The 25,168-nt window shown below is 62.3% G+C and overlaps 1 protein-coding gene across 2 annotated transcripts; it reads right to left on the bottom strand.

Moving 5' to 3' along the window:
* Positions 1 to 1,193: 1,193 nt before the first annotated feature.
* CHST12 (carbohydrate sulfotransferase 12) lies at positions 1,194 to 25,111 on the bottom strand. Of its 2 annotated transcripts, none has more exons than XM_070064297.2 (2): positions 25,003 to 25,111; positions 1,194 to 2,786 (listed from the first exon to the last, which is right to left on the bottom strand). In XM_070064297.2, the coding sequence occupies exon 2, from the start codon at positions 2,697 to 2,699 to the stop codon at positions 1,461 to 1,463; it is 1,239 nt and encodes a 412-aa protein (XP_069920398.2). In that variant the 5' UTR covers positions 2,700 to 2,786; positions 25,003 to 25,111; the 3' UTR covers positions 1,194 to 1,460. The 2 variants fall into 2 exon arrangements, with proteins under 2 accessions (XP_069920398.2, XP_008251836.5); XM_008253614.5 differs by lacking the exon at positions 25,003 to 25,111 and adding an exon at positions 19,045 to 21,347.
* Positions 25,112 to 25,168: the final 57 nt, after the last annotated feature.

The following is a 25,168-nucleotide window of genomic DNA, read 5'->3' as shown; positions in this document are numbered from 1 at the left end:
AGCCCGCAGGCAGTGGTGGAGACGAAAGGCACCCAGACACCCTCGCCCACCGTCCTGCAGGGAGCCCCACCTCAGACGGCAGTGCCGCCCTGCACGCACCCGGTCCTGAGCGCGGCGGCCCCCGCTGGCCGGGGAGCAGGGGTTCCAAGGCCAGAGTTCGGCCTGGTGACCAGCACGCGGCTGGCACGTCCGTGCCAAAGACAAGCGCCGCTGGGCAGGGCCTGACAGACGCCACAGCGGCAAACTCTTCAGAAAACTTTTTTTTTTTTTCCTTTTTTTGGAGGTAGACAGAGAACTCGCACACGCTGGTTCACTCCCTGAATTCCCAGCACAGCCGAGGCTGGGCCAGGACAAACCTAGGAGCCTGGGAGGGGACGCCTGCTGCCTCTGGGGTGATGAGCTGGGGCCGGAACTGGGAGCGGAGCTGGGGTTCAGCACAGGCACCGTGACGCGGGACGAGGCGTCCACCCGCCGTGCCATGTCTCAACACTGGGCTCTCACGCGGGAGCATCCCGCTGCCCACGGTGTGGAGAGGGAAGGTTCAAAAGGGGTGGAGACCCTGGGAGGCTGAGCACCGGGCCACGGCCCTGACGGGCCCCCGTCCCCAGGGACCTGGAGAGGCAAGGCCGCCACACATGAGCAAGGCACGTAGCAGACGAACAGGGATGGCCAAGCATGCTGCAAACGCCTAAGCACCCGCTAAAAGCAAAAACCGCAAAGGAGTTTGGCTCCGGGGCCGCCTTGGACCAGCCCAGCCCCGCCCCTTTCACGCTGGCGCTGCTCCGGCCAGCAGGCCCCTCCAGGCCGGGCACAGCGGCCGTGCGTTCTCCTGACAGCCCGATCCCCACCTTCGGGTGGGCCGGGACGCTCCACCGCGGTCCTCCAAGCCGGGGCCCGGGGGACAGAGGGGTCGGAAGCCCCATGTCCACAGCCCTGAGCTCCGGGCGTGTTTAGGTGTGCTCCGGCTCACGGAGAACTCAGGAACTCGCCTGCGGCGTCGGCACTGCCTGGAGACAGCTTTCCTCCGAGGCATTCCTCGGCTAGCCTTCTTAAAGGCACAGGTGCGGCCGCCCCCCACGGAGGACCACCACGACACCCCCTTCCCGTGTCCGGTTTCTGAGGCCCAGGGCCAGATGCTCAATGACTCGGCACGCCCCTGGGGGCCCCGGTCGCTCAGACAGAACCACGGCGGAGCAGGCAGAAAGGGCAGACGCCACACTTTATCCAGCACCCCCTCCCCTCTCGTATTAAATATCTGAAATATATTAATCTTAAAAAAAAAAAATTATCAACACAGTACTGAGTGGCTAGGCAGCGGAGTGAACGGCGCGTCCGGACCGCAGGCGCGGGTTAGGTCAGACTGCAGCGAGCGTGCTGGGTGCCGGCTCTCCGGATGGCGCAGGCGCGGCTGGGCGGGGTCGCCGCGGGGGCGGGCAGCAGGTGCCGGGGCGGCCACGCGCTCAGTCTCTGAGCAGGTTTTCGGGCTTGGGGTAGCCGAAGAGGACGAAGTCGGCCTCGTAGAGTTTGTAGAGCTGCTGCCTCCAGGCCAGGGGGATCTGGGCGAACCAGTGCTCCTCCCAGCTGCTGGCGGTCCTGTTCCGGTAGCTCGGGGGGAAGTGCAGGCGCGTGTCCACCTTGAGCAGCCGCAGCAGCTGGGCGGCGTCCTCGTCCAGCGTCTCCAGCTTGCCCACGAAGTCGTAGTCGATCTGGCACGGGTGGCACAGGCGGTACACCTGCCGCCAGTGCTCATTGAAGGGCGCCAGCCTCTCGGTGAGCGGGTCCAGCAGGTACTGGATGAAGTTGGCGAAGGAGACCTTGAGGCCGGCGCGGAAGGCCTGGCTGGCGGAGGCGGGCGGGCTGGTGCGGTTGGCGTAGAGCCGCAGCATGGGCACGGCGAACTTGCGGTAGAACTCCTCGTTCTCCAGCTCGAACTTGCTGCGGAAGGCGGAGATGAGGCGCACGAAGGGCTCGCGCACGAACAGGAACTTGGTGTACTTCTTCAGCTTGGCCTTCATGAGGTGCCGCGAGAACTTGCCGTAGCGCCGCCAGAACTTGTTGAAGGTCAGGTGGGCGCTGGCGTTGTGCACGCGCTCGCGGGGGATGGCCAGGGGGTCGCGGTAGGGGGCGCCGCGGTCCGAGAGGCTCCCGCTGAGCACCATCATCACGCGCTTCCAGTTGGTGCAGGCCACCTTGGGCACGTAGCAGTAGATGACGCCGTGGCGGTCGTCCACGATGAGGTGGTTCAGCTCGTAGTTGGGGATGTCGTCGAACGAGCGCCCCTTGGTGGGGAAGGCCAGGCTGGAGTTGGCGCAGAAGTCCCGCAGCACGCTCCTCCTGGCGGCCTGCTGCCGGCCCTGGTCGGCGCTGTGCTGGGCGCCGTGCGGGGACCAGTCGTAGCCCCGCACGCTCTCCTCCAGGGAGCCCGGCTCCGGCGGCCGCTCCGGCTCTTTCCTGGAGGGGTCGTTCTGCTTCGCGCCAGAACCGAAGAGCTTACCCAAGAAGTCATCGACGCCCGGCCCGAGCTCCTTCTCGGCCCCTTGCCCGGCCGTGGGGAGGGGCTCCAGCAGGTGCGGCCTGGACAGGGAAGTGTGCAGGTAGAAGTGCGTGGCGCCCACGTTGTCCCAGTAGGCGATGATGAGGAGGACCGTGAGCACGGAGCCCAGCACCAGCCACAGCCGGAAGAGCTGGGTCTTGGCCATCCTGGCCCTGGGCCGGGGGCCGGGCCGCCCGCCTGGAACCTCTCTCACTTCAGCTTCACAGGGAGGGGGGACATTGCGTGCAGGAGCCTGGGGAGGCAAGGACAGAGGACATCAGAGAGCGGGGCCCAGCGAGTGTTCCCCCCGGCCCGCGCCTCTGCTCTGCACGGCTGGGGGGGGGGGACAAGTGCTCACTCCCTGGCCGTCCCCTACCCCACCTCCACGTGCCCTGGATTCCCGGTCAGCGCTCTCCCTTCTCGTGTGATGTGACTGACACCACACAGCGGGGCCCGAAAGCATCGAGTGTGACCCACGAGGCCAGCGAGGGCCCTTCCACCACCGTGCTGAAAGGGGGCAGGCCTACAGGAGCCCGTCACTCAGGGGACAGACCTGGGGGCCAGGGGAGACACAGGGACAGTCTGCAAACGCTGAAGGCGCCCTCCCCGACACACTCTTTCCTGTGCCACTACTACTGCAGGCCAGGCTGAGTGCCACTTGGGCCACCCACAGCCCAGGTTTGAGTCCTGGCTACGCAGCACTTTGGATCTAGTCTCCGTGAGGTCAGCAGTCCACGGCCCACAACTTAGCTCCCTGTCACCCAGAGGGGAGACCCGGATGGAGTTCCTGGCTCCTGGCTTCACCCTGGCCCAGGGCCAGTGCGGTGGACATTTGGGGATTGCACCAGAGGATGGAAGACACCGCTGTCTGTCTGTCTCTCCCTCTTTCTCTGTCACTCTGCCTTTGGAACAAACAAAATAAAGGGAAGACCTCCTACCCTGGCTCTTGGCAGGTTTTTCCCAGCTGCCGTGTGGATACCTGCTGCGCCTGCTGTGGGCTGCGCCTTTCTCACGGAGCCTCACAGGCGCACAGTGAGGGCAGCGCACATGCGGTGGGCTTCCACGTGGGGTGTGCCAAAATAACCACCCAGTGTCACCCAGAATGTTCTCTGGCCCTCGTCACCTTCGCTGGTTGTCTCCTGGGTCCCTGGAGTTCCCGGCACACCACCGGGGGAAAGGAAATCCAACCAATCCGCAGAGCGGCCCAGCAGCTGGCGGAGCCCTCGCCGGGGGTGGCCGGCACCCGTGGCCCCCTGCCTGGTGTGCGGCTGCGCCACACGGTTGGCACGTGCACTCGCAGCCAACGGCAGCCTTGAGGAAAGGTCAGGGAACACTGCGGGGACTGGGGCCCCTCGCCGCAGGTGCCGGGAGTCCTCCCCGCACTGTGCTCCTGGGGCCCCTCGCCGCAGGTGCCGGGAGTCCTCCCCGCACTGTGCTCCTGGGGCCGGCGGGAGGAGGAGCAGGAAACATCGCAGCTCACAGCCGTCCACATGCAGATGTCCCCGCCTACTTCCAACTGACGGGAGTCTCTGCGAGGCGCAGACAGCTAGGCGGAAAACCAGGGCCGCCTGACTCCCCAAGTATCCTTGACGGCTTGGTCAGACCACGGCCGCAGGCGGGAGCTGGAAACGTGACTGCAGTCCCCCGTGGGTGACAGAAAGCTGGCTACTGGAGCCGTCAGCGGCTGCCTCTCAGGAGCTGGGGGTGGGACCCGGACCCGGCACCCTGAGACGGGCACAGGTGTCTACAGTCTGTTTCTAAAAGTGGATCACAGAGGGCCTGCGCTGTGACACACCGGGTTACGCTGCTGCCTGCAATGCTGGCACCCCACGTCAGAGCACTGGGCCGAGTCCAGGCTGATCCACTCCTGACCCAGCTCCCTGCTAACGTGCCTGGGAAAGCAGTGGAAGATCATCCAAGTACGTGGGCCCCTGCCACCCACGTGGGAGACCCTGATGGAGCTCTAGGGTCCTGGTTTTGGGCTGGCCCATCCCTGGCCATTGTGGCCATTTGGGGGAGTGAACCAGGAGATGGAAGATTTCTGTCACTCTGTCTTTTAAATAAACATGTTTTTTTCTTTTTAAAAGATTTACTTATGTATTTGAAAGGCAGAGTTACAGAGAGGCAGAGGCAGAGAGAGACAGAGGTCTTCCTTCTGCTGGTTCACTCCCCAAATGACTACAACAGCCAAAACTGTGCTGATCTGAAGCCAGGAACTTCTTCCGGGTCTCCCCCATGGGTGCAGGGAACCAAGCACTTGGGCCATCTTTCACTGCTTTCCCAGGCCACAGCAGAGAGCTGGATTGGAAGTGGAGCAGCCGGGTCTTGAACCGGCGCCCATATGGGAAGCCATGTCTCAGGGGGCAGCTTTATCTGCTACGCGGGGCCCTGTCTTTATTGATGCTTTAGTGAAACTTCAGTTTAGTTACAGGAAAAGAATTGATGAAAATATTTTTAGGACAATAATGAATGTGGTTACTTCAGAAAGTTCGTGCAAAAATGCAATAAAAACGCAAGTTTATTTTGGTATAGTTTCCATGATATGTATTTTCTGTGAACTCTCGAAGTCTATGTGCACACAGGAGCGTGCACATGCGTGTGTGTGTACCATCTCTTCAACAGCGGCTCCCGTGTACCGCGCTCCTGCTCAGTCCCACGCTAACAAGGAGTATCTCATGTGCAGCACTTCTGTACTCTACAGGAATTTTTTTAATTTTAAATGCCCACAACAACTAGGGTTAGGCCAGGCCAAAGCCAGGAGCTGGGGACCACATGCGGGTCCCCCATGGTTGGCAGGGACCCACGTACTTGGGGCATCTGCTGCCTCCCAGGGTGTGAGCCCGCAGGGAAGCACAGTGAGGCGCAGAGCCAGGACTTGACCCAGGCACTCCCACAGGGGTGCTGCACCCCACGTGGCGTCCGGACTGCTGGACCAGCACGCACTCGACACGCGTGCCAGGGCGCGGCATCGCCCTGGTCTCAGCTGAGGCTGCAAAACAACCCAGTGCACCTGCAGGAGCCCCCGCCTCCCTCTGCTAGGGAGCCACCCTGAGGCCTGGCTGGCACACACCAGGGGGCTGCGCGTGCACACACACACGTCCCAGATCTGACTGGCACACACCAGGGGGCTGCGCGCACACACACACACATCCCAGATCTGACTGGCACACACCAGGGGGCTGTGCACACACACACACATGTCCCAGATCTGACTGGCACACACCAGGGGGCTGCGCACACACACACACACACACACACACGTGTCCCAGGTCTGGCTGGCACACCCAGGGAGCTGCATGCACACACACACACACACACGCACACACACGTCCCAGATCTGACTGGCACACACCAGGGGACTGCACACACACACACACACACACGTCCCAGGTCTGGCTGGTACCCAGGGGACTGCACACACACACACACACACACACTCACGTGTCCCAGGTCTGGCTGGTACCCAGGGGACTGCACACACACACACACACACACGTGTCCCAGGTCTGGCTGGTACCCAGGGGACTGCACACACACACACACACATGTCCCAGGCCTGGCTGGTACCCAGGGGACTGCACACACACACACACACACACACACACACGTGTCCCAGGTCTGGCTGGTACCCAGGGGACTGCACACACACACACACACATGTCCCAGGCCTGGCTGGTACCCAGGGGGCTGCACACACACACACACACACACACACACATGTCCCAGGTCTGGCTGGTACCCAGGGGACTGGACACACACACACACACACACACACACGTGTCCCAGGTCTGGCTGGTACCCAGGGGACTGCACACACACACACACACACACACACGTCCCAGGCCTGGCTGGCACACACCAGGGAGCTGCACACACACACACACACACGTGTCCCAGGTCTGGCTGGCACACACACCAGGGAGCTGCACACAAAGGCCGGAGCCCATCAGGCCACCACCACAGTCAGGGTTTTGGCATTACTTGTGCCCCATGCAGTCTCCCCACTCCACCCGCCAGCCACCGCGGGTGTCACTGGGAGTGAGCTGGCGTCTGGAGAGCCGCGCAGGGGTGGACCCACACAGGATCTGCTCCTAAACTCCGGCTTCCGTCACTCAACACAGCTGTCGGGTAGCTCAGCGTGCGGTGACAGAATCAACAGCTCCTCTCTTGCCAGGGGACTCGCTGCCGAAGCTCCCTCCCGCACAGGTGTGACCCCAGCACACACCCCGGCACAGGTGTGACCCCAGCACACACCCCGGCACAGGTGTGGTCCCAGCTCACACCCCAGCACAGGTGTGGTCCCAGCTCACACCCCGGCACAGGTGTGGTCCCAGCTCACACCCCAGCACAGGTGTGCTCCCAGCTCACACCCCGGCACAGTGTGACCCCAGCACACACCCCAGCACAGGTGTGACCCCAGCTCACACCCCGGCACAGGTGTGACCCCAGCTCACACCCCGGCACAGTGTGGTCCCAGCTCACACCCCGGCACAGGTGTGGTCCAAGCATCTTGGAAAACGGTGCTGTAGGCATTGGTCCCTGATTGACAGTGTCCCTAACACAACCCCAAGGCCAGTTGTGACTCAGAGCAGGATTTAAGTCAACTGAAATTTACCGTGAACGCCAGCTGGCACCCTGCCCGCCCCCGCCATGGCCGAGGGGGATCTGGCTCACTGAGGTCTTTGTTAATGGTTCTGAGTACCAGTGTCAAGTTCAAAGAAAACGTGTCCTCTCTCAACAAAAGATGTTTAACGAAAGTTTCCCGTCACTTGGAGTCCTGCCCTACAACGCTATCACCTCTCAGGATCTCGGCTTCACATGGAAGTTTCACTGTCACTCTGCAGCCGGCCTCAGAGGGACGCCCGGGGCAGGGCGGTGCACACCTCAGCAGCGCCCTGGGTCTGAGCGTGTTCATTTCCCTCTGAAAGCTGAGCTAAGGGACCGGCGCTGAGGCGCAGCAGGTAAAGCGCTGCCTGCAGTGCTGACATCCCATCTGGGCACTGGTTCGAGTCCTGGCTGCTCCACTTCCGATCCAGCTCTCTGCTAAGGTGCCTGGGAAAGCAGCTGAGGATGGCGCAAGTGCTGGGTCCCAGATGAAGCCCCTGGCTCCTGGCTTTGAATCGGCCTAGCCCTAGTTGTTGTGGCCATTTGGGAACTGAATTAGCGAGTGAAGATCTCTATGTATCTTTCCCTCTAACGCTGCCTTCCAAGTAAATAAAATAAATCTTTAAAAAAAGACAAGACACGACACCCCCTATCAGAGTGCCTGGGTTCTTCCCCCACTCTGCTTCCAGTTCCAGCTTCCTCCTGGGGCGCCGCAGGTGACAGAGCAAGTCCTGGGCCCCTCCCACCCACGGGGGGTCCGGATGAAGTTCCCAGCTCCTGGCTTTAGCCTGGCTGAGCCCCGGAGGTTGCTGTGAGCTGGGGCGTGGATCAACAGATGCGAGATCTCTGTCTCTCTGCCTTTCAATTAAGAACCAAGCAGAGAGGCAGTCAGTCAGTGTATAGCAAGATCACCTTACGCCATTCAGCAGGAACCGGTATTCTCTGCCCTGGGCAGCTATGTGGAAAAGCCAGCTGCGGTCTGGTTATGCAGTGGGTGTGGACACGGGCAAGGGGATGGGGACCCACGGTGTGATCAGCGCGGCCCGTGGCGAGGCGCCACCAGAACTGCCGACTACCCGCAGCTCTGCACACCTGGCTCTGGGGAAAACCACTCGAAGTGCCTCACTGTTGGCTTCCCTGGTAACTCCAGCATCACCAGTTTAAAGCTTCCCCCCCCGCCAACCTCAGCGCCCAGCAGTCCTGCTCACAGGGTCCCCATCTCACCAGCCAGTCTCACTAGGAAACCCCTCCTCCGGCACGCACCTGGGTCCACCTACAACCTACCTCAGGGCTGCGACCTCACCCTCCTGAAGACGGGGCTTTGTCGCTCTCCCATCTGCTTGACCCCTGATCCCACCTATGCACCTGTCACGTGGTGGTATCGCTGGCCACCTCCTCCTGCAGTTGGTGCTGCACAGGCCGCTGGGCACCACGTGGCTCACAGAGCACCCGCCCACACCCCGCCTGCAGCTCACCCACCCACTCGGCGTTTACCTCTTCTACGTCCACCCATTCATGCACTCAGGGAATGTGTGCAGAGGAACTAAACACGCAGGACAGGCACTGTTCTCAGTGCTAAGGACACAGTGGGGAGCGAGACTGGCTCCTGTCCCTATGGGGCTGACACTCCAGAGGGGAGACAGAGGCACAGAGACCGTGCACACGACAGCGTCAGGTGCTGGCTGACATGTGCCGTGAAGAAAATGAACAAGATGACGACACGGCGAGTGACAGGTCAGGTCTGACTCACGCCTGAAGGCAGGAGCGAGTTCATCAAAAACAGTGGCACTCCAGGGTGGAGCACGGCACAGGGCGGGGGGGGGGGGCGGCCTTGTGGCGCCTTGGAAGGGGTCACATCAAACAGGCAGGACGGCTGAACACAGGGGCCCAAAGGGGAGAAGCAAGGTGCGCGGGCCCGGCTGGCCCTGTCCAGGGGAGCAGCGCCACTGCCGCTGGTGAAGCCTCACGGGGAAGCGGAGGGCACAGCTCAGCGTGGGGGCAGTGAGCCCCTTCCTTTCCTGAACACCTGCCAACGTGGTGTCACTGTTCTCCCTCGGGACACAGCTAAGACAGAGGGAGCCCCCGGGGACAGAGGCAGTGGGCAGAGCCTCGGGCCAGGAGGGTCCATGGCACGCCAGGGCGCCCTGAGTGCCCGGCGCTGGCCACACCCACGCGAGGACAGCCCCTGACCACCCACCTGTCTGGGTGAGCGCTCGCTGAGCAGCCGCGAGCGCCCGGGCGTGGGCGTGGCGGGGACAACGGCCTGCCTGTACGGCTCCCACTGCTTTCACTGCCATGAGGAAATTGTTCTCACAAAGATGCACAGAGCCCTTTGTTGAATGGAACACTAAGCCTCTGACTCTACCAGGTAAACTGTTATCTCAAAGGCAATAAACTATTACGTTGAAGAATAAAGAAATGCAACAATAAAAAACTAAGGCATCACAGCAAAAGAAAAAACCAGTTCAACTTCGTGAAAATTAGAAACCTCTGTGTAACTGGAAACTTTTGTGTTACACAAAACTTAGACGAAGAGAGTCCATCTACAAAGCAAGAAGACATTTAATGGGAGAAAACAGTTGTGAGTCATGTATATGTCAAGGTGTTAATACCCAGAGTGCTCATATATAAAGAACTCCTAAAAGTTAAAAAACAAAACAGGCCGGTGCTGCGGCTCACTAGGCTAATCCTCTGCCTTGCGGCGCCGGCACTCCGGGTTCTAGTCCCGGTTGGGGCGCCGGATTCTGTCCCGGTTGCCCCTCTTCCAGGCCAGCTCTCTGCTGTGGCCCGGGAGTGCAGTGGAGGATGGCCCAAGTGCTTGGACCCTGCACCCCATGGGAGACCAGGAGAAGTACCTGGCTCCTGCCTTCGGATCAGCGCAGTGCCAGCCGTAATGGCCATTTAGGGGGTGAACCAATGGAAGGAAGACCTTTCTGTCTCTCTCTCTCTCTCACTGTCTTAACTCTGCCTGTCAGAAATAAATAAATAAATAAAATGAACACAATTCAAAAGTGGGCACAGGACAGTGCAGTGACAACCTACGAACGGCCGATAACCACATGAAGACACTCGGACCCACCGGCCATCAGGGAACCGCAGGGCCCACAGCGAGTTGTGGCTGCAGCCTCTTAGGATGGCAAACAGCAAAACCCAGAGAGGGCGTGCAGGGCTGGCGGGAGTGGACACAGTACGGCGGGCCCCTCGGAACACGGCCCAGCCACCCCGCTTCTAGAGGCGGCTGAAAGCAGGGTCTTGGAGAGAGCCCCGCACGCCCGCCTTCATGGTGGCATGGCTCACAACGCTCGGATGAGTGCACGTGGCCCGCCCCCTCGATGGAACGCTCTGCAGCCCCGAACGGCCCCTGTGCTGGGTGAAGCAGGCCAGTCACAGAAGGCCGGACAGTGGGTGACCGCACGTTCACACAGACAGGAAGTACAGTGGTGGGGGCCGGGCTGGGGTGGGAGAAGGGGGTTGAGAGGCTCCGGGTGCGGGTTCCAGCCTGGGGGCACGGAGGGGCTGGAGGCAGACACGGAGACGGGTGCACAGCAACGGGGACGCGCTGACTGCCAGAACCGTGCGCCCTCACAGTCCCCACGGTACACTGTACGCTTTGTGTATTTTACAACAACAACAAAAGGGGGGGTGGGGGGGACGGCTCGGAGCTGCAACAGTGCAGCGAGAGGTTTCAGGAATGAAGCAACAGCCACATGCAGGACCACGGTGTGAGATTCAGGCACTGGGGCCAGTGGCCCAGAGCCGAGACGCCCAAGCCCCACAGGAGCGCCTGGGACGCAGCGGTGACGGCTCAAGTAAACCAGGGTCCTGCACCCACGTGGGAGACCTGGGTTGAGTCCCCGGCTCCCAGCTCCGGCCCAGCCAGGCCCCAGAAGTCGTAAGTATCTGAGGAGTGAGCCAGCGGGTGGGCGTGCTGGGAGCTCCCGCGCGCTCTCTCTCTCTCTTTTTAAGGCAGGAATTAAATACACAATGGAACTAACAGACGGCTAAGCTGGGAGCCTGCCAGTGACGTCACACCTCACCCTCCTCCCAGGCCACAGCAGAGAGCTGGACCAGAAGAGCAGCAGCCGGGACTAGAACCGGTGCCCATGTGGGATGTCGGCTCCGCATTAGCCTACCGCACCACAGTGCCAGCCCCCTAAGGGAACATTTTAAAAAATGTATGATAAGAGGTATATGAACTCCAGGGGCGACAAGAAAATAGGTCCTGAAGATTTCCCTAGGACAGCCAGAGGCCTCGTCACGCCTGCCCACGGGGTGACGTGTAGACGGGGTGATGTGTAGACAGGGTGACATGTCTCCTGTAGCCCAGGGCCCAGCTGCTGCACTCTCCCGTGTCCAGGAGGCCAGGGTTCATTTGTATTTATTTATTTGAAAGGCAGAGTTAGAGACAGAGAGAGAGAGGTCTTCCATCACTGGTTCTCTCCTCAAATGGCCGCAATGGCTGGAGCTGCACCGATCCGAAGCCAGGAGCCAGGAGCTTCCTCCAAGTCTCCCACGTGGGTGCAGGGGCCCAAGGACTTGGGCCACCTTCCACCACTTTCCCAGGCCACAGCAGGGAGCTGGATCAGAAGTGGAGCAGCCGGGACTGGAAGTGGCACCCACGTGGGATGCCAGCACTGCAGGCGGCGGCTTGACCTGCTGCACCACAGTGCCGGCCCCAGGGTTCATGTTTAACATCAAGGGCCGCCCTCTGTGTTGTCACTCTAACCTCAAACAAGCCACATAACCAGCAGCTGTGGAGAGAGCTGGGGTGAGTACACGGGCTGCTGGGGGAGCTACTGGGAGCCTGCGGGGGTCGGAGGGCCTCGCGCTGAGCTCCGCAGAGAGCAGACGAAGTCTGGGCAGGAGGCCTTGCTGGCCCTGGCACCCTCACCACCTGCGTGGAGCGGGCAGTCGAGAGCAAGTCGGGGGAGGACAGCGGGCTGAGGGCTGGAGTCCCGCTCACGGCGGCTTCCCACGCACACGGGGAGGGGCCCACGCTGACCGGGGCAGGCAGCTCTCACTCCGAGAGCAGGGTGTTATTTCCGCACGTCACTCTCCCACTGTCCCTGAAAAGCCGCCAGAGGGAAGCCCCGTGTGTTCTGAGGCACAGCAGGCAGGGGCTTCCCGGACATCGCGTGGCGGCCCCTCCCGAGAGCCACCCAGAGCGCGGGTGCACAGACGGCTCGCCCGCCCAGCACCTCAGCGTCCAACGCCCTGCACACACTCCTGGTGACTCAGTGGGGCCAACCCCAGGCTGACGCAGAGCTGGTTCCCAGCAGGGCAGGGTGCCAGGGGCAGACTTGGCAGCCCAGGAGGCAAGCGCCCGGCGCTGGGGCCCACGGAAGCCGCTGCCCAAAGGACTGCGGAGAGCAAGGGCAGCTCTGGCCGCACAGGGGAGGCACAGAGCCAGGCCCCTGTGTGGTGTGCACTTTCTGCGGCAGAAGTGCCACCCAGTCCAACGCGCTCAAGGGGTCGCTTGGCAGGCCTCACTCTGCGTGTGCCCGTGGGCGGGCTTGCTCCTGGGAGAGACCGAAGCCCGACACGACACCAGGAGAGCAGACAGCCCGCGCCAACCTGAGGAGGGGACTCGTTCTCTGCCTGCTCCTCCGAGCCAGCAGGGCGACTCCCCTGCCTCTGCGCTGACTCACGCCACAGGCTCTCCTGGCTGCACTTCTCCGCCTGCGGAACCTGTCGGCCAATTCCTCACCGCCCATCTCTGCAAACATACACACACACATACGCACGCGTGCCTCAGCTCTGCGCCTCCGGGAACCCCAACAGGAACACCAGCTTTGTCACCTGCACTGGGGCTGTGTCTCTGCAGGTCACATTAGTGACCAGACGGAAAGGGGCAGTACACGTCCAGAAACGGCCACCAGCGCACCTGCAGCCCTGTGCAGCTCAGGTACCCAGAGGCAGGCCTGAGCCTGCAGTGAGCACCCAGGGAACGGAGCAGGGGACGCCAGCTCCCTCTTGCATGCGCGCTTGCTCGCTTGCTCTCTCTCTCTCTCTCTCTCTCTCTCATTAGGCATACAGTCTGATGAGTTCTGGCAAACACGCACGACCAGTAAGACACCGGTCCTGAAAGCTCCCTCGTCCCTCCCAACACCCTGCTCCAGACCCCGCGATCTGCCCCCCGCCCGGCAGGCGGCCTTCTCTGGGATTCCGTCAGGGACCTCCGGCGTGTCGCCTCTCTGTGTGGCCGTGTGCTTCTGAGCCCCGTCCCAGCCGCTGTTTTCCTCAGCACAATTTCGCCTGTGAAACTGCTGCTAAGAAGTCTCTCCGCGTGACTATGCCCGTCGGGGGACTCCGGGGCTGTTTCCTCTTTTTTGGCCAGTACGAATCAAGCTGCCAGGAACTTTTTTGCATACAGGCCAGACTTTCGTGTTTCATGCTGGGGCTTTGGAGAACTCAGAACGAAGGTATGAAAGTATCAGCGGGATCTCCCAGCTCCTGCAAAGTCGCAGGAGCTGGGTACCGGCTGGTTACTTTGTAACAACGCTTAGGGATTTAAAGACCAGTCAGCTGTTGAGTGTGATACACAGACTTAATTTATCAGCAATTACCCATTCTAAAACAGCAGGGCTCTGCCTTGGAAGCTGGGCTAACCCTGCAGACGCAGTACGCGGCCTAAGTGAATGAGCAGTGCGGAACCAGCGGTCCTAAGCAGAGCCACAGCCGTGGCACTCCAAACGCCAGCAGGCTTTTCTCGTGGACGCTGGCGCACTAATGTCTAAATGCATCAGGAAATGCAAAGGACCAGGAAGGGGCGCAACAGGGTTGAACAGGAGAGACCTGGGGAGCCTACACGGACTCACTTCAGGACTATCAGGCTGAACCGCGGCCAAGGCAGGTGCGCGAGGACAGATGCCAGCACGCTGTGGACAGGACAGAGAAAGGGCTGGCAGGAGAGGAGATCCGGGCACGTGTGCTAACTCTTTCTCTGCTGGTTCACTCCCTTCATGTCCATAACAGCCAGGGCTGGGACAGGCTGACGCCAAGAGCCAAGAACGCCACCCTGGTCTCCCACGTGGGTGGCGGGGGCCTGAGTGCTTGGGCATCCTCTGCTGCCTTCCCAGAGCCATCAGCAGGGAGCTGGACGGAAGCGGAGTAGCCGGGACCCGCAGCAGTGCTGGGATACGGGACGCAGGCGCCTCGACACAGAGGGTGGCCTGCAGCTCCACTTCTCCGACCGCCCAGGACGAGGAACACGCCCATGCGAAGCTCTGCACCCAGATGCTGGTCCCTGCTTTGTTGGAGTTGACTCACAACTTCACCCCAGTGCCGGCAGACCGTGAGCCGGTGACGGGGGCGGGCCCGTCCAGTCAGAGCTCCCTGGCAACCAAGGGCGAACCCTGGCTTCGTGCAGCTCCACGGAGGAACCCCACAGATGCAGCACCGCGCTGAAAGCCGCACACAGGGGGCCCCGAGTCCTGCGCCGGCAGGGCACGCCTGCCCGCCCTTGCTGAACTGACGCTGACAATGGGTGCATTCTCCTCCCGTGTAAACCGCACCCGTCCCCAGAAGCCCGCGCGCTTCTCTCGAGCACGCTCGCCCGTCCCCACAGAACTGGCCTAAATGCTAGTTGAGAAGTTCCTCATGAGCGGGGACACGGACACCGAGCCCGGGCCCCCGCTGCGAGTCGGGGCCGAGCCCCTGCACGGGAGACCTCACGCTGCGGGACGAGAAGCACCGGGACCTCTCTGGGCCAGAGCTGCCACGAGCCAGGAGCGAGGCGTCTTGCTCCTGCCCTCTCAGACACCAGGCTGCTTCACCTCACCCACCTGTCTGCCTGCCTCAGGCCCCGAGCATCTGCCGCACAGACATGGGTATTTTTACGTCACTCATGCGTCCTAGTATCTGTAGTCACAAAGGACATTTGCAATTGATTTGATAATAACGATAGCCTACTAGGGTTTAATTTTTTTTTTAAAGATTACTTTATTTATTTGAAAGACAGAGTTACAGAGAGAGGTAGAGACCGAGAGAGAGGCCTTCCACCCACTGGTTCACTCCCTAGATGGCCACAACAGCCAGAGCTGCGCCGATCCAAAGCCAGGAACCAGGAGCTTCCCCCGGGTCTCCCATGCAGGTGCAGGGGCCCAAGGGCTTGGGCCATCTTCCACTGCTATCCCAGGCCACAGCAGAGAGCTGGATCGGAAGAGAAGCAGCCAGGACTCGAACCAGTGCCCATATGGGATGGCAGCACTTCAGGCCAGGGTGTTAACCAGCTGCACCACAGCACCAAATCCTTTTTTTTTTTTTTTTTTTTTTTTTTAATTTGAGACACAGAGCTCCCACCTGCTGGCTCACTTCCCAAATGCTCACAACGGCCAGGGCTGGACTGGGGACAGAGCTGCTGGGAACACACCCAGGTCTTCCACGTGGGCGTGGGCGGCAGGAACCCTACTACGTGAGCCACCCTCACTGCCTCCCAGTCTGCGTTAGCGGGGAGACAGGCAGAAGCCACAGCCAGGCACCGACCCAGTGCTCCGACGTGGGACGCAGGCATCCTAACCCCTTGGCTAACGAGCTCTTCAAAAGGCAGGCACCGGGGCCCTGGGGACACCCACACCCCACATCAGAGTGCCGGCTTCAAGCCCCGACTACTATTTCCTGCCAGCTTCCTGTAAGCGTGCGCCGTGGGAAGCAGTGGATGGTGGCTCAAGCACTTCCGTTCCTGCCACGCACGGGGAGACGGGATAGAGTTCCCAGCTCTTGACTTTGCCTGGCGTTGCTGGCATTTGGGGGTGAAGCAGCAGAGGGAAGATTCTTTCTGTCTCTCCCTCTCTGTCACTCTGCCTTTCAAATAAATAAATATTTCTTAAAGGCAAAAATAAATCAGTGTCCTGTCCTAAAGGCTTTGTACATATTAACTTGTGTAACCCTCACACTGACTGTGGTGAAAAGTGGGGCAAACCAACGGCCCCACCTGCCCACTCTGCATACCAGCTACCGCTCAGAGCAGGCGTCCGGACCCCAGCAGCTGGCCGGACAGCCGGCCTCCTCAGTCGAAACTCACGCAGAACCGGCGCTTCCACGCCCGCGCGTCCTCTTGCGGCCTTCATGTCTGAGAGCCGGCTTCCCTGTGTCCACAAACGGAGCCCTTGAGCTCTGCATCGTTGCATGACTTCCTTCACATGTCCAGTGTTTCAAGTTCTGTTTATTTTGCCACTGGCAGAGAGATCCAGGGTTTCAAAGACGACACGCGGCGAGCGAGCCACCGCAGTGCCCTTGGCTGCAGTCCACAGAGATCTGGGAAGTTCCTGTTACCAGTGCCAACATCCCCTCTGCCCGCCGCGGCGCGGCCCAGCCCTGCCGCTACGCTGGGGCTGCATGAAAACCCCTCTGTAAGGCCGGCTTCACCGGGGCCGCTGGAGCCGTGTCCGCTTGCTTCCGAAACTGCTTCGTGTGTGCAGCTGGGCCTGCAACTGAACCCGACAGTCTATCCAGCCAGTCAGGGACGGTCACGTCGACGGGACAGAATGCTGGTTCCCCACAGTCTATCCAGTCAGTCAGGGACGGTCACGTCGACGGGACAGAATGCTGGTTCCCACAGTCTATCCAGTCAGTCAGGGACGGTCACGTCGACGGGACAGAATGCTGGTTTATGTTGCAAATGAAAACCCAGCCCACACATGGCCTCGGAAGTGAATTAACTGCCGTGGGGAGGTGAGGGCACACCTGCTCAGACCGTCCCCTCCCCCCGGCCTCCAGGCGTTCACACACCGCAAGGCGGGGGAACCGGCCCCACGCTCCAGCCAGACATCAGATTCTCAGAGCTTCTAAGGTCCTGCCGTCCTCAGACGTGTAGCATGACGCACGTGTAAGTTACGTCAACCCAGAGAAATCACACTTCTTCAGAGGAAAGTAACAACAAATAACAAGAAAATCCAGGAAGAACCCACCTGGAGCTTTACTGCCAGATACACCAGGCCCTGCCTGTCCAGCCCTGCCACCCAGCCCACGTCAGCTCTCGCCCATAGATCCGCCTTCGCCCGGTGGCCACGGACACTCGCCAAGAGTCCCGGCCCAGGGCTGGCACTGTGGGGCAGCAGGTTAAACACCCCTTCAACACACCAGTTCCAGTCCCAGCTGCTCCACTTCTGATCCAGGCCCCTGCTAATGCTCCTGGTGAGGCCTGGGCCACTGCCACTCCTGTGCAAGACCCAGACGGGGTTCCTGGCCCCAGCCTGGCCCGGGCCTGGCCATGGCAGCCATTTGGGGAGTGCAGCAGTGGACGGACGATCTTGCTGTCTCTCTCCCTCCGTCCCTCTGCCTTTCAGATAAGTAAAGGAATCGCAGCACAGCCCCTCTCCACTCAGCCCTGCGACCGCTGCAGTCCTGGGACCCCCACTGCCAGCCCTTCAGTGGCCCATGACCCGCAGCTCCTCCACGGCGCCCCTGGTCCCACCACACCCACTGAGCAGACCCCAAGGCCAGGCGTCCGCAGGACCTCTGCAGGACAGCTCACGCCTCACAGTCCCTCTCATCTCTGCCCAGAGCTCCTTTCTGGTGTGGCCGCCCCTAACCGCCCCACACACAGCAGCTCCAGGCCCCCAAGCTGCACCCCCCATGCGCCGTACCTGTTCCTTCCCCAGATACGAGCCAGCCGCTGGTTCAGCTGCCCGCATCCCATCGACCCACACTGAACACAAACTCCACGAGGGGGGTCTCACCCTGCCCGTCACGGCTGCATCCTCAGAGTGCCTTGCATACAGCAGGCACTCAATAAAGACGGGTTACTCTAAAGCCAGAGCGACACTGTCAGCCCCGACTTCCTGAGACTGCAAGGGGTGACGGGTGGAGAGGGCCCCCTCCCCCTGCGTGTTTACAAACCCCTTCACACAGAGGTAAAAGGAACACCGACGGCCAAAGAAAACACGGAAACTGAGAGACGCGACCAGAGGCAGGCGACAGGACGCAGGCAATGACGAAGACGGGGACATCGGACAAGTCGCTCACTGCTGAGGAGAAAAGCCAGCGCAGAGCAGAGCCGCAGCCTGTCCCAGGCTGTCCTTTGTGTCACTGTCACACACGCACCTCCAACGGGGTCACTATGCCCCAGCTCCCACACTCAGCCCGTCCACCCTTCCCTCTAATTCTCTTTAAAAAACTTATTTTCCTTGTATTTGAAAGGCAAGGAGACACAGAGACATCTTTCACTCACTGGGTCACTCCCCAGATGCCAAGAGCTGGGGCTGGGCCAGGCGAAGTCAGGCGCCTGGAACTCCCTCTGGGTCTCTCACTCAAGTATGTGGACCTGCTGCCTCCCGGGGTACAGGGTGCACACCAGCAGGAAGCGGGAGTGGAAGCGGAGCAGCCAGACTCAAACCAGGCACCCGAACACGGGATGCCAGATCGCAAGCCGTAACTTAACAGCCGGACTAAGCACCCGCCTGGCTTCTCCCTGGTCCTTCTGAGCCTGTGGGAGTTGACCCCGAGGCTGTGGCCTGCCTACTCCCTCAGGGCATCACTGCTGACCATCCCCGCTGCAGGAGATGTGTGGGCTCCCTCCCCACACCTTCTGCACACGGCACCCACATGCAGAGGCTGCTCCCAGCTGGGCCAAATCGTGCGCCCCGATTATTTTTTCTTCCCCAGAACTAGCAGCACCCCACCTCCACTGCCGTACGCTCTCCCCACTTCTCTCGACAGCCCCCAGCCTGCCCCCTCTCCTCTCCGGAGACGTCCCTGTGCATCGGAGTCCTGCTAACTTCGTCTTCTCTATAAAAGGTCTCCTGTGGGAGCCTTCGGACGGGCTCAGGCCAGCAACTGCCCGGTGCGAGGCCACCCCTGGCAGCCGCCCCGCCTCCCCAGCCTCCCCCTCCCCAACTCCGTGGGTTCCTCTCCCCGGGTCTATCTGGAGTCGGCACTCACTTGGGGAGCACGCACCTGCCACTCACCTCCTGGAACTACCTGTGAGGCAAGTTTCGGGGGCCTCTGGGAAGGTCCTCGCCGGAACACACAGTTCAAGGTTGAACACGCTGCTTCAGGATTCTGACAGCAAGGACCCGCCCCCGGGGGGCTGGGGAGGGGTCCACGGCCCTGCTTCTTGGCCTGTGGTGATCTGTTTCCACTTTTCCTAGAAGCCTCCACCACCTCCTTCGTCCCGGAGTTCTGAAACGCCCCAACAGCGGGCCGCAGGTGCCTCTCCCCAGCCGGCCTCAGACACACTCTCCAGTAAGTCTGGCGTCCCCAACCCTTGCCAAGCGTCTCTGGGAAGCTCCGCCTCCCTCCCGATCCAGCCTCCGCAGCAGCCAAACCCAGAGGCCAAGGGAGCAGGGAGGGAAGGGAGCCCACGCTCCCGGTGCACGCCTGCAACCCGGGCAGTCTCCTGGGGCTGATCTCGGCCCGTGCCCTCTCTGCTGGCTACACCTCTCACCACTGACTGCTGACCTGCTCGGACGCTGAACTTTTCTTCTTTTTGGTCTCATTTTCTGTCCTACTTCCTAAGAGTTACTCAACTCTGACCTGCGAGTTTCCGTTTATCTGGTTACTTGAAAGGCAGGGAGAGACAGAGCACTCTTCCATCCCCAGATGTCCAGGCTGGGCCAAGCTCTATCTGGGTCTCCCACATGGGTTGGAGGAACCCAATCCTTGGGCCATCATCTGCTGCTTCCCCAGGCACCTCAGCAGGGCCTGGGTCGGAAGCAGCGAGCCAGGCCTGCCGCGTCTCTCCCGTTCGGGATGCTGGTGTCGCGGGCGGCAGCCCGACCTGCTGTGCCACAATGCCAACCACAAGTTATTTTCTGTGGGTTTTTGTTTTTTTTAAATTTTTTTTTTTTTTTGACAGGCAGGGTAGACAGTGAGTGAGTGAGAGAGAGAGAGAGAGAGAGAGAGAGAAAGAAAGGTCTTCCTTTGCCGTTGGTTCACCCTCCAATGGCTGCCGCGGCCAGCACACCGTGCTGATCCGAAGGTAGGAGCCAGGTGCTTTTCCTGGTCTCCCATGGGGTGCAGGGCCCAAGCACTTGGGCCATCCTCCACTGCCTTCCCGGGCCACAGCAGAGGGCTGGCCTGGAAGAGGGGCAACCGGGACAGAATCCGGCGCCCTGACCGGGACTAGAACCCGGTGTGCTGGTGCCACAGGCGGAGGATTAGCCTAGTGAGCTGTGGCGCCGGCCTGTTTTTTTGTTTTGTGTTGTTTTGTTTTTTTAATATACAAGAATTCTCTTCTTGGAGTTCCTTTTTTTTTTTTTTTTTTTTTTTTTGATTTATTTATTTTTGAAAGTCAGTTCTGGAGGGGAAAAGAGAGAGAGATCTTCCACCTACTGGTTCACTCCCCAGATAGCCACAACAGCCAATGCCAGGCCAGGCTGAAGCCAAGAGTTACGTCTGGACTTCCCACGTGTGTGGCAGTGGTCTAAACACTTACACCATCTTCCCCTGCATTTCCCAGGCCGTTAGCAAGGAGCGGGATCGGAAGTGGAGCAGCCGGGACTCGAGCCAGCGCCCGCACGGGATGCCGGCACCATAGGTGCCACCGTTACCTGCCAAGTCACAGCGCCAGCCATTCTTCCGGGATTTCTGAATGTCTTACGGGCTTCCTGCTCCTGTCCCGGTTCCCCGTACTCTCCCCCGGCTGCACGTACATGCTACTGACAGGGGGCTTTCTTCCTGCTGCCTCAGGTGCGTGTCCTGGCCGCCATCTGGATCTGAGGTTTTCCCTCCATGTCCTCGTTACGGGTTCATACTTAAGGGATGGGGGATTTTTAAAGGTTGGATGCTTTGAACACTGGGAGGGAGCTATTAATTATGAACTTCGTTAGTGAATAATCCCGCTAATGGGGCTCACTGGGGACCCCAATGCCATTATTCTGGATCTCTCACGACCTCGCCCAGCCTCGTGCCTGGAGCGCAGGGCAGTCTAGGCCGAGTGGCTCGTCCGGGCTCCCTGGCCTGCTCCACGGCACACCCGGGCCTGCTCTCCCTCAGCGGGATCTGTCTCCCGTTCTCTGAAGCAGGGCAAACTTCTAAAGCCACAGAAAACACATCCTTGGCTTCCAGCAGGAAGTCTGAAGTCAGTGTCAGCTGTGTGCAGACACATCTGTGGGCTCCGGCTGGGGCGCCACAGACCCGCGAGGTGGGTGTGGCGTTAACAGCCACTTTCCCAGGAGAACTTGCTAACACGTAAGCTGTCTCAGAATGAGAGGCGAGCCCCACGTGCTTCTGCGCCCCTCCCACAGAGGACCACGCAGGGAGGACAGCAGGCTGCCCCAGGCCCCTCTGCACCCTGAGACACTGCCCCAGGCCCCTCTGCACCCCAAGACGCTGCCCCCAGACCTCTCTGCACCCCACCCTCTCCATGAGGCTGCCCCAGGCCTCTCTGCACCCCACCCTCTCCACCAAGCTGCCCCAGGCCTCTCTGCACCCCACCCTCTCCACCAAGCTGCCCCCAGGCCTCTCTGCACCCCAAGATGCTGCCCAAGGCCCCTCTGCACCCCAGATGCTGCCCCCAGGCCCCTCTGTACCCCAAGACACTGCCCCCAGGCCTCTCTGCACCCCACCCTCTCCACCATGAAGCTGCCCCAGGCCTCTCTGCACCCCAAGATGCTGCCCCCAGGCCTCTCTGCACCCCAGACGCTGCCCCAGGCCCCTCTGCACCCCACCCTCCCCACCAAGCTGCCCCAGGCCTCTCTGCACCCCGCCCTCTCCCCCTGATGCTGCCCCCAGGCCTCTCTGCACCCCGCCCTCTCCACCGTGCTGCCCAGGATTCCATCCTGGGACACAGGCTCGCTCTTCCACACTAGCCCCAGGCTCCTGCAGGACAGCCACAGACAGCAGTCCTGTGGGTATCCATCCGTGTCTCTCCCCCACCCTGCCGGCACTGCCCGCCACAGGCACCCACACCAGGGATCTCACCACCCAGTGGACTCTCCGCCCCTGCCCTCCTACAACACTGCCCATCTTCCCCAGCCCCGAGACCGCCTGCCCTACACACAGATCTTACCAAACCCCAGCCCACCCAAGGGACAGCAGCCAGGCATCCCAGCCTGGCACGCAAGGCCCCTCACGGTCAGAATCCGTCGTCCTGGCCTCAGTTCCCAGTCCAGTCCTCAACCCCCCGCCGCCCACCACCCACTGCCCACCACCCACTGCCCACCACCCACTGCCCACCGCCCGCCACCAGAAGGAACAGAGCAGCTCCCGGCTCCCACACCGTGCACACCCCACTCCCACACTGCACACCCCGGCTCCCACACTACACACCCCACTCCCACACTGCACACCCCACTCCCACACTGCACACCCCGGCTCCCACACTGCACACCCCGGCTCCCACACTGCACACCCCACTCCCACACTGCACACCCCGGCTCCCACACTGCAAACCCCACTCCCACACTGCACACCCCACTCCCACACTGCACACCCCGGCTCCCACACTGCAAACCCCACTCCCACACTACACACCCCGGCTCCCACACTGCACACCCCACTCCCACACTGCACACCCCACTCCCACACTGCACACCCCGGCTCCCACACTGCACACCCCACTCCCACACTACACACCCCGGCTCCCACACTGCACACCCCACTCCCACACTGCACACCCCACTCCCACACCGTGCACACCCCACTCCCACACTGCACGCCCCACTCCCACACCGTGCACACCCCACTCCCACACTGCACGCCCCACTCCCACACCGTGCACACCCCACTCCCACACTGCACACCCCACTCCCACACTATGTGCACCCCACTCCCACACTACACACCCCACTCCCACACTACACACCCCACTCCCACACTGCACACCCTGGCTCCCATACTGCACACCCCACTCCCACACTATGTACACCCCACTCCCACACTACACACCCCACTCCCACACTACACACCCCACTCCCACACTGCACACCCCGGCTCCCACACTGCACACCCCGGCTCCCACACTGCACACCCCACTCCCACACTATGTACACCCCACTCCCACACTACACACCCCACTCCCACACTGCACACCCCACTCCCACACTGCACACCCCACTCCCACACCATGTGCACCCCACTCCCACACTGCACACCCCACTCCCACACCATGTGCACCCCCACTCCCACACTGCACACCCCGGCTCCCACAGTGCACACCCCGGCTCCCACACTGCACACCCCACTCCCACACTACACACCCCGGCTCCCACACTGCACACCCCGGCTCCCACAGTGCACACCCCGGCTCCCACACTGCACACCCCGGCTCCCACAGTGCACACCCCACTCCCACACTGCACACCCCACTCCCACACCATGTGCACCCCCACTCCCACACTGCACACCCCACTCCCACACCATGTGCACCCCCACTCCCACACTGCACACCCCGGCTCCCACAGTGCACACCCCGGCTCCCACACTGCACACCCCGGCTCCCACAGTGCACACCCCGGCTCTCACACTGTACACCCCACTCCCACACTGCACACCCCACTCCCACACTGCACACCCCACTCCCACACCGCACACCCCGGCTCTCACAGTGCACACCCCGGCTCCCACACCGCACACCCCGGCTCTCACAGTGCACACCCCGGCTCCCACACCGCACACCCGGCTCCCACACCATGTGCACCCCGGCTCCCACACCACGTGCACCCCGGCTCCCACACTGCACACCCCGGCTCCCACACTGCACACCCCGGCTCCCACAGTGCACACCCCGGCTCCCACACTGCACACCCCGGCTCCCACAGTGCACACCCCACTCCCACACTGCACACCCCACTCCCACACCATGTGCACCCCCACTCCCACACTGCACACCCCACTCCCACACCATGTGCACCCCCACTCCCACACTGCACACCCCGGCTCCCACAGTGCACACCCCGGCTCCCACACTGCACACTCCGGCTCCCGCGCCGTGCACACCCCACTCCCACACTGCACACCCCGGCTCCCACACTGCACACCCCGGCTCCCACACTGCACACTCCGGCTCCCGCGCCGTGCACACCCCGGCTCCCACACCGCACACCCCTTCCGCGGAGGCTCGCCTGAGCTTGACAGCCCGGGTCACACCGCACTACCGCCGGGCTGACCCGCGCTCCCAGGACACAGCCCACGTGCTGTCTCCTCCAGTGACTGCTGAAGGCGCAGGGGCACCGGGCAGCGGCCCAAGCCCCGAGCCCCACGGAGCGGCGGCCTCGCCCGACCGGGGCGTTCACGGGAAGGGCCGAGGGCGTCCGGCTGCGGGGGCAGCGCAGGGACCCACCCACGGCCAGGAACCGCCCGCACCCCGGGTCTTCTCACTCCCGCGGGCGTCGGTTATAAAGTAAATAATTCAATAATCAGGGACACACTGCCGCTTGTTGTGCTCCGTGCCAGACGGAGCCTCCGCCCGAGCCCAGGGCTCGCCAGTGCTGCCGCGGTGGCCACGAGCCCAGCGGGGAGATTAAGCCCCACGCTGGCCACTGCCGCCCGCTCGTCCCCGCGCGCTGCAGGCGCCCGGCCCGGAGCGGTGCATCCTGCGGTCTCGGAGCTGTCGCCGACCTCCGTCCGCTCCGGGCGCCCGAGCGGCCCGGGAGCGGACCCGGCACGGTGCACAGAGCCCGGCGGCACCGCAGCGGGAGGCGCAGAGCCCCCCGGGACCGCGCACACGTCCCGCGTCCGCCCAGGCCCCCGAGCACCTGCAGGCGGCAGGGCCCAGAGAGGGCGCGCGCCGGGCCAAGGTCACACAGCGAGCCGGCGCCCACCCGCCCCGGCCCGGCTGCAGGGGATGGACCGGCGCCCCTCAGCCGGCCCGGGACCCCCGCCCCGCCCCGCTCCGCCGGCCCCGCAGCCCGGCCCGGCCCGGCCCGGCCCGGCGCCGAGCTCCGCAGGCCCGCCACGCCCGCGCCACCCCGCCCGCCCCTCACCTCGCGCCGGCCTGCGCCCCTCGCCTCACGCCAGCCGCCGCCGTAGCCCCCGCGACGCGCGGGCCCTCCCGAGGCAGCCCCGCCCCGCCCCTGGCGCCGGCGCCCCGCCTCCCGCCTCCCGCCCCTCTTCTCGCGAGACTCGCGGGCGCCGGCGGGGCCACGGAGG

Source organism: Oryctolagus cuniculus, chromosome 19 (assembly GCF_051225735.1).
Source record: "Oryctolagus cuniculus isolate XC-2025 breed Fujian yellow rabbit chromosome 19, ASM5122573v1, whole genome shotgun sequence".
Taxonomy (NCBI): domain Eukaryota; kingdom Metazoa; phylum Chordata; class Mammalia; order Lagomorpha; family Leporidae; genus Oryctolagus; species Oryctolagus cuniculus.
Note: the sequence above shows the minus strand (reverse complement) of the source record. Positions and strands in the feature narration are given on the sequence as shown.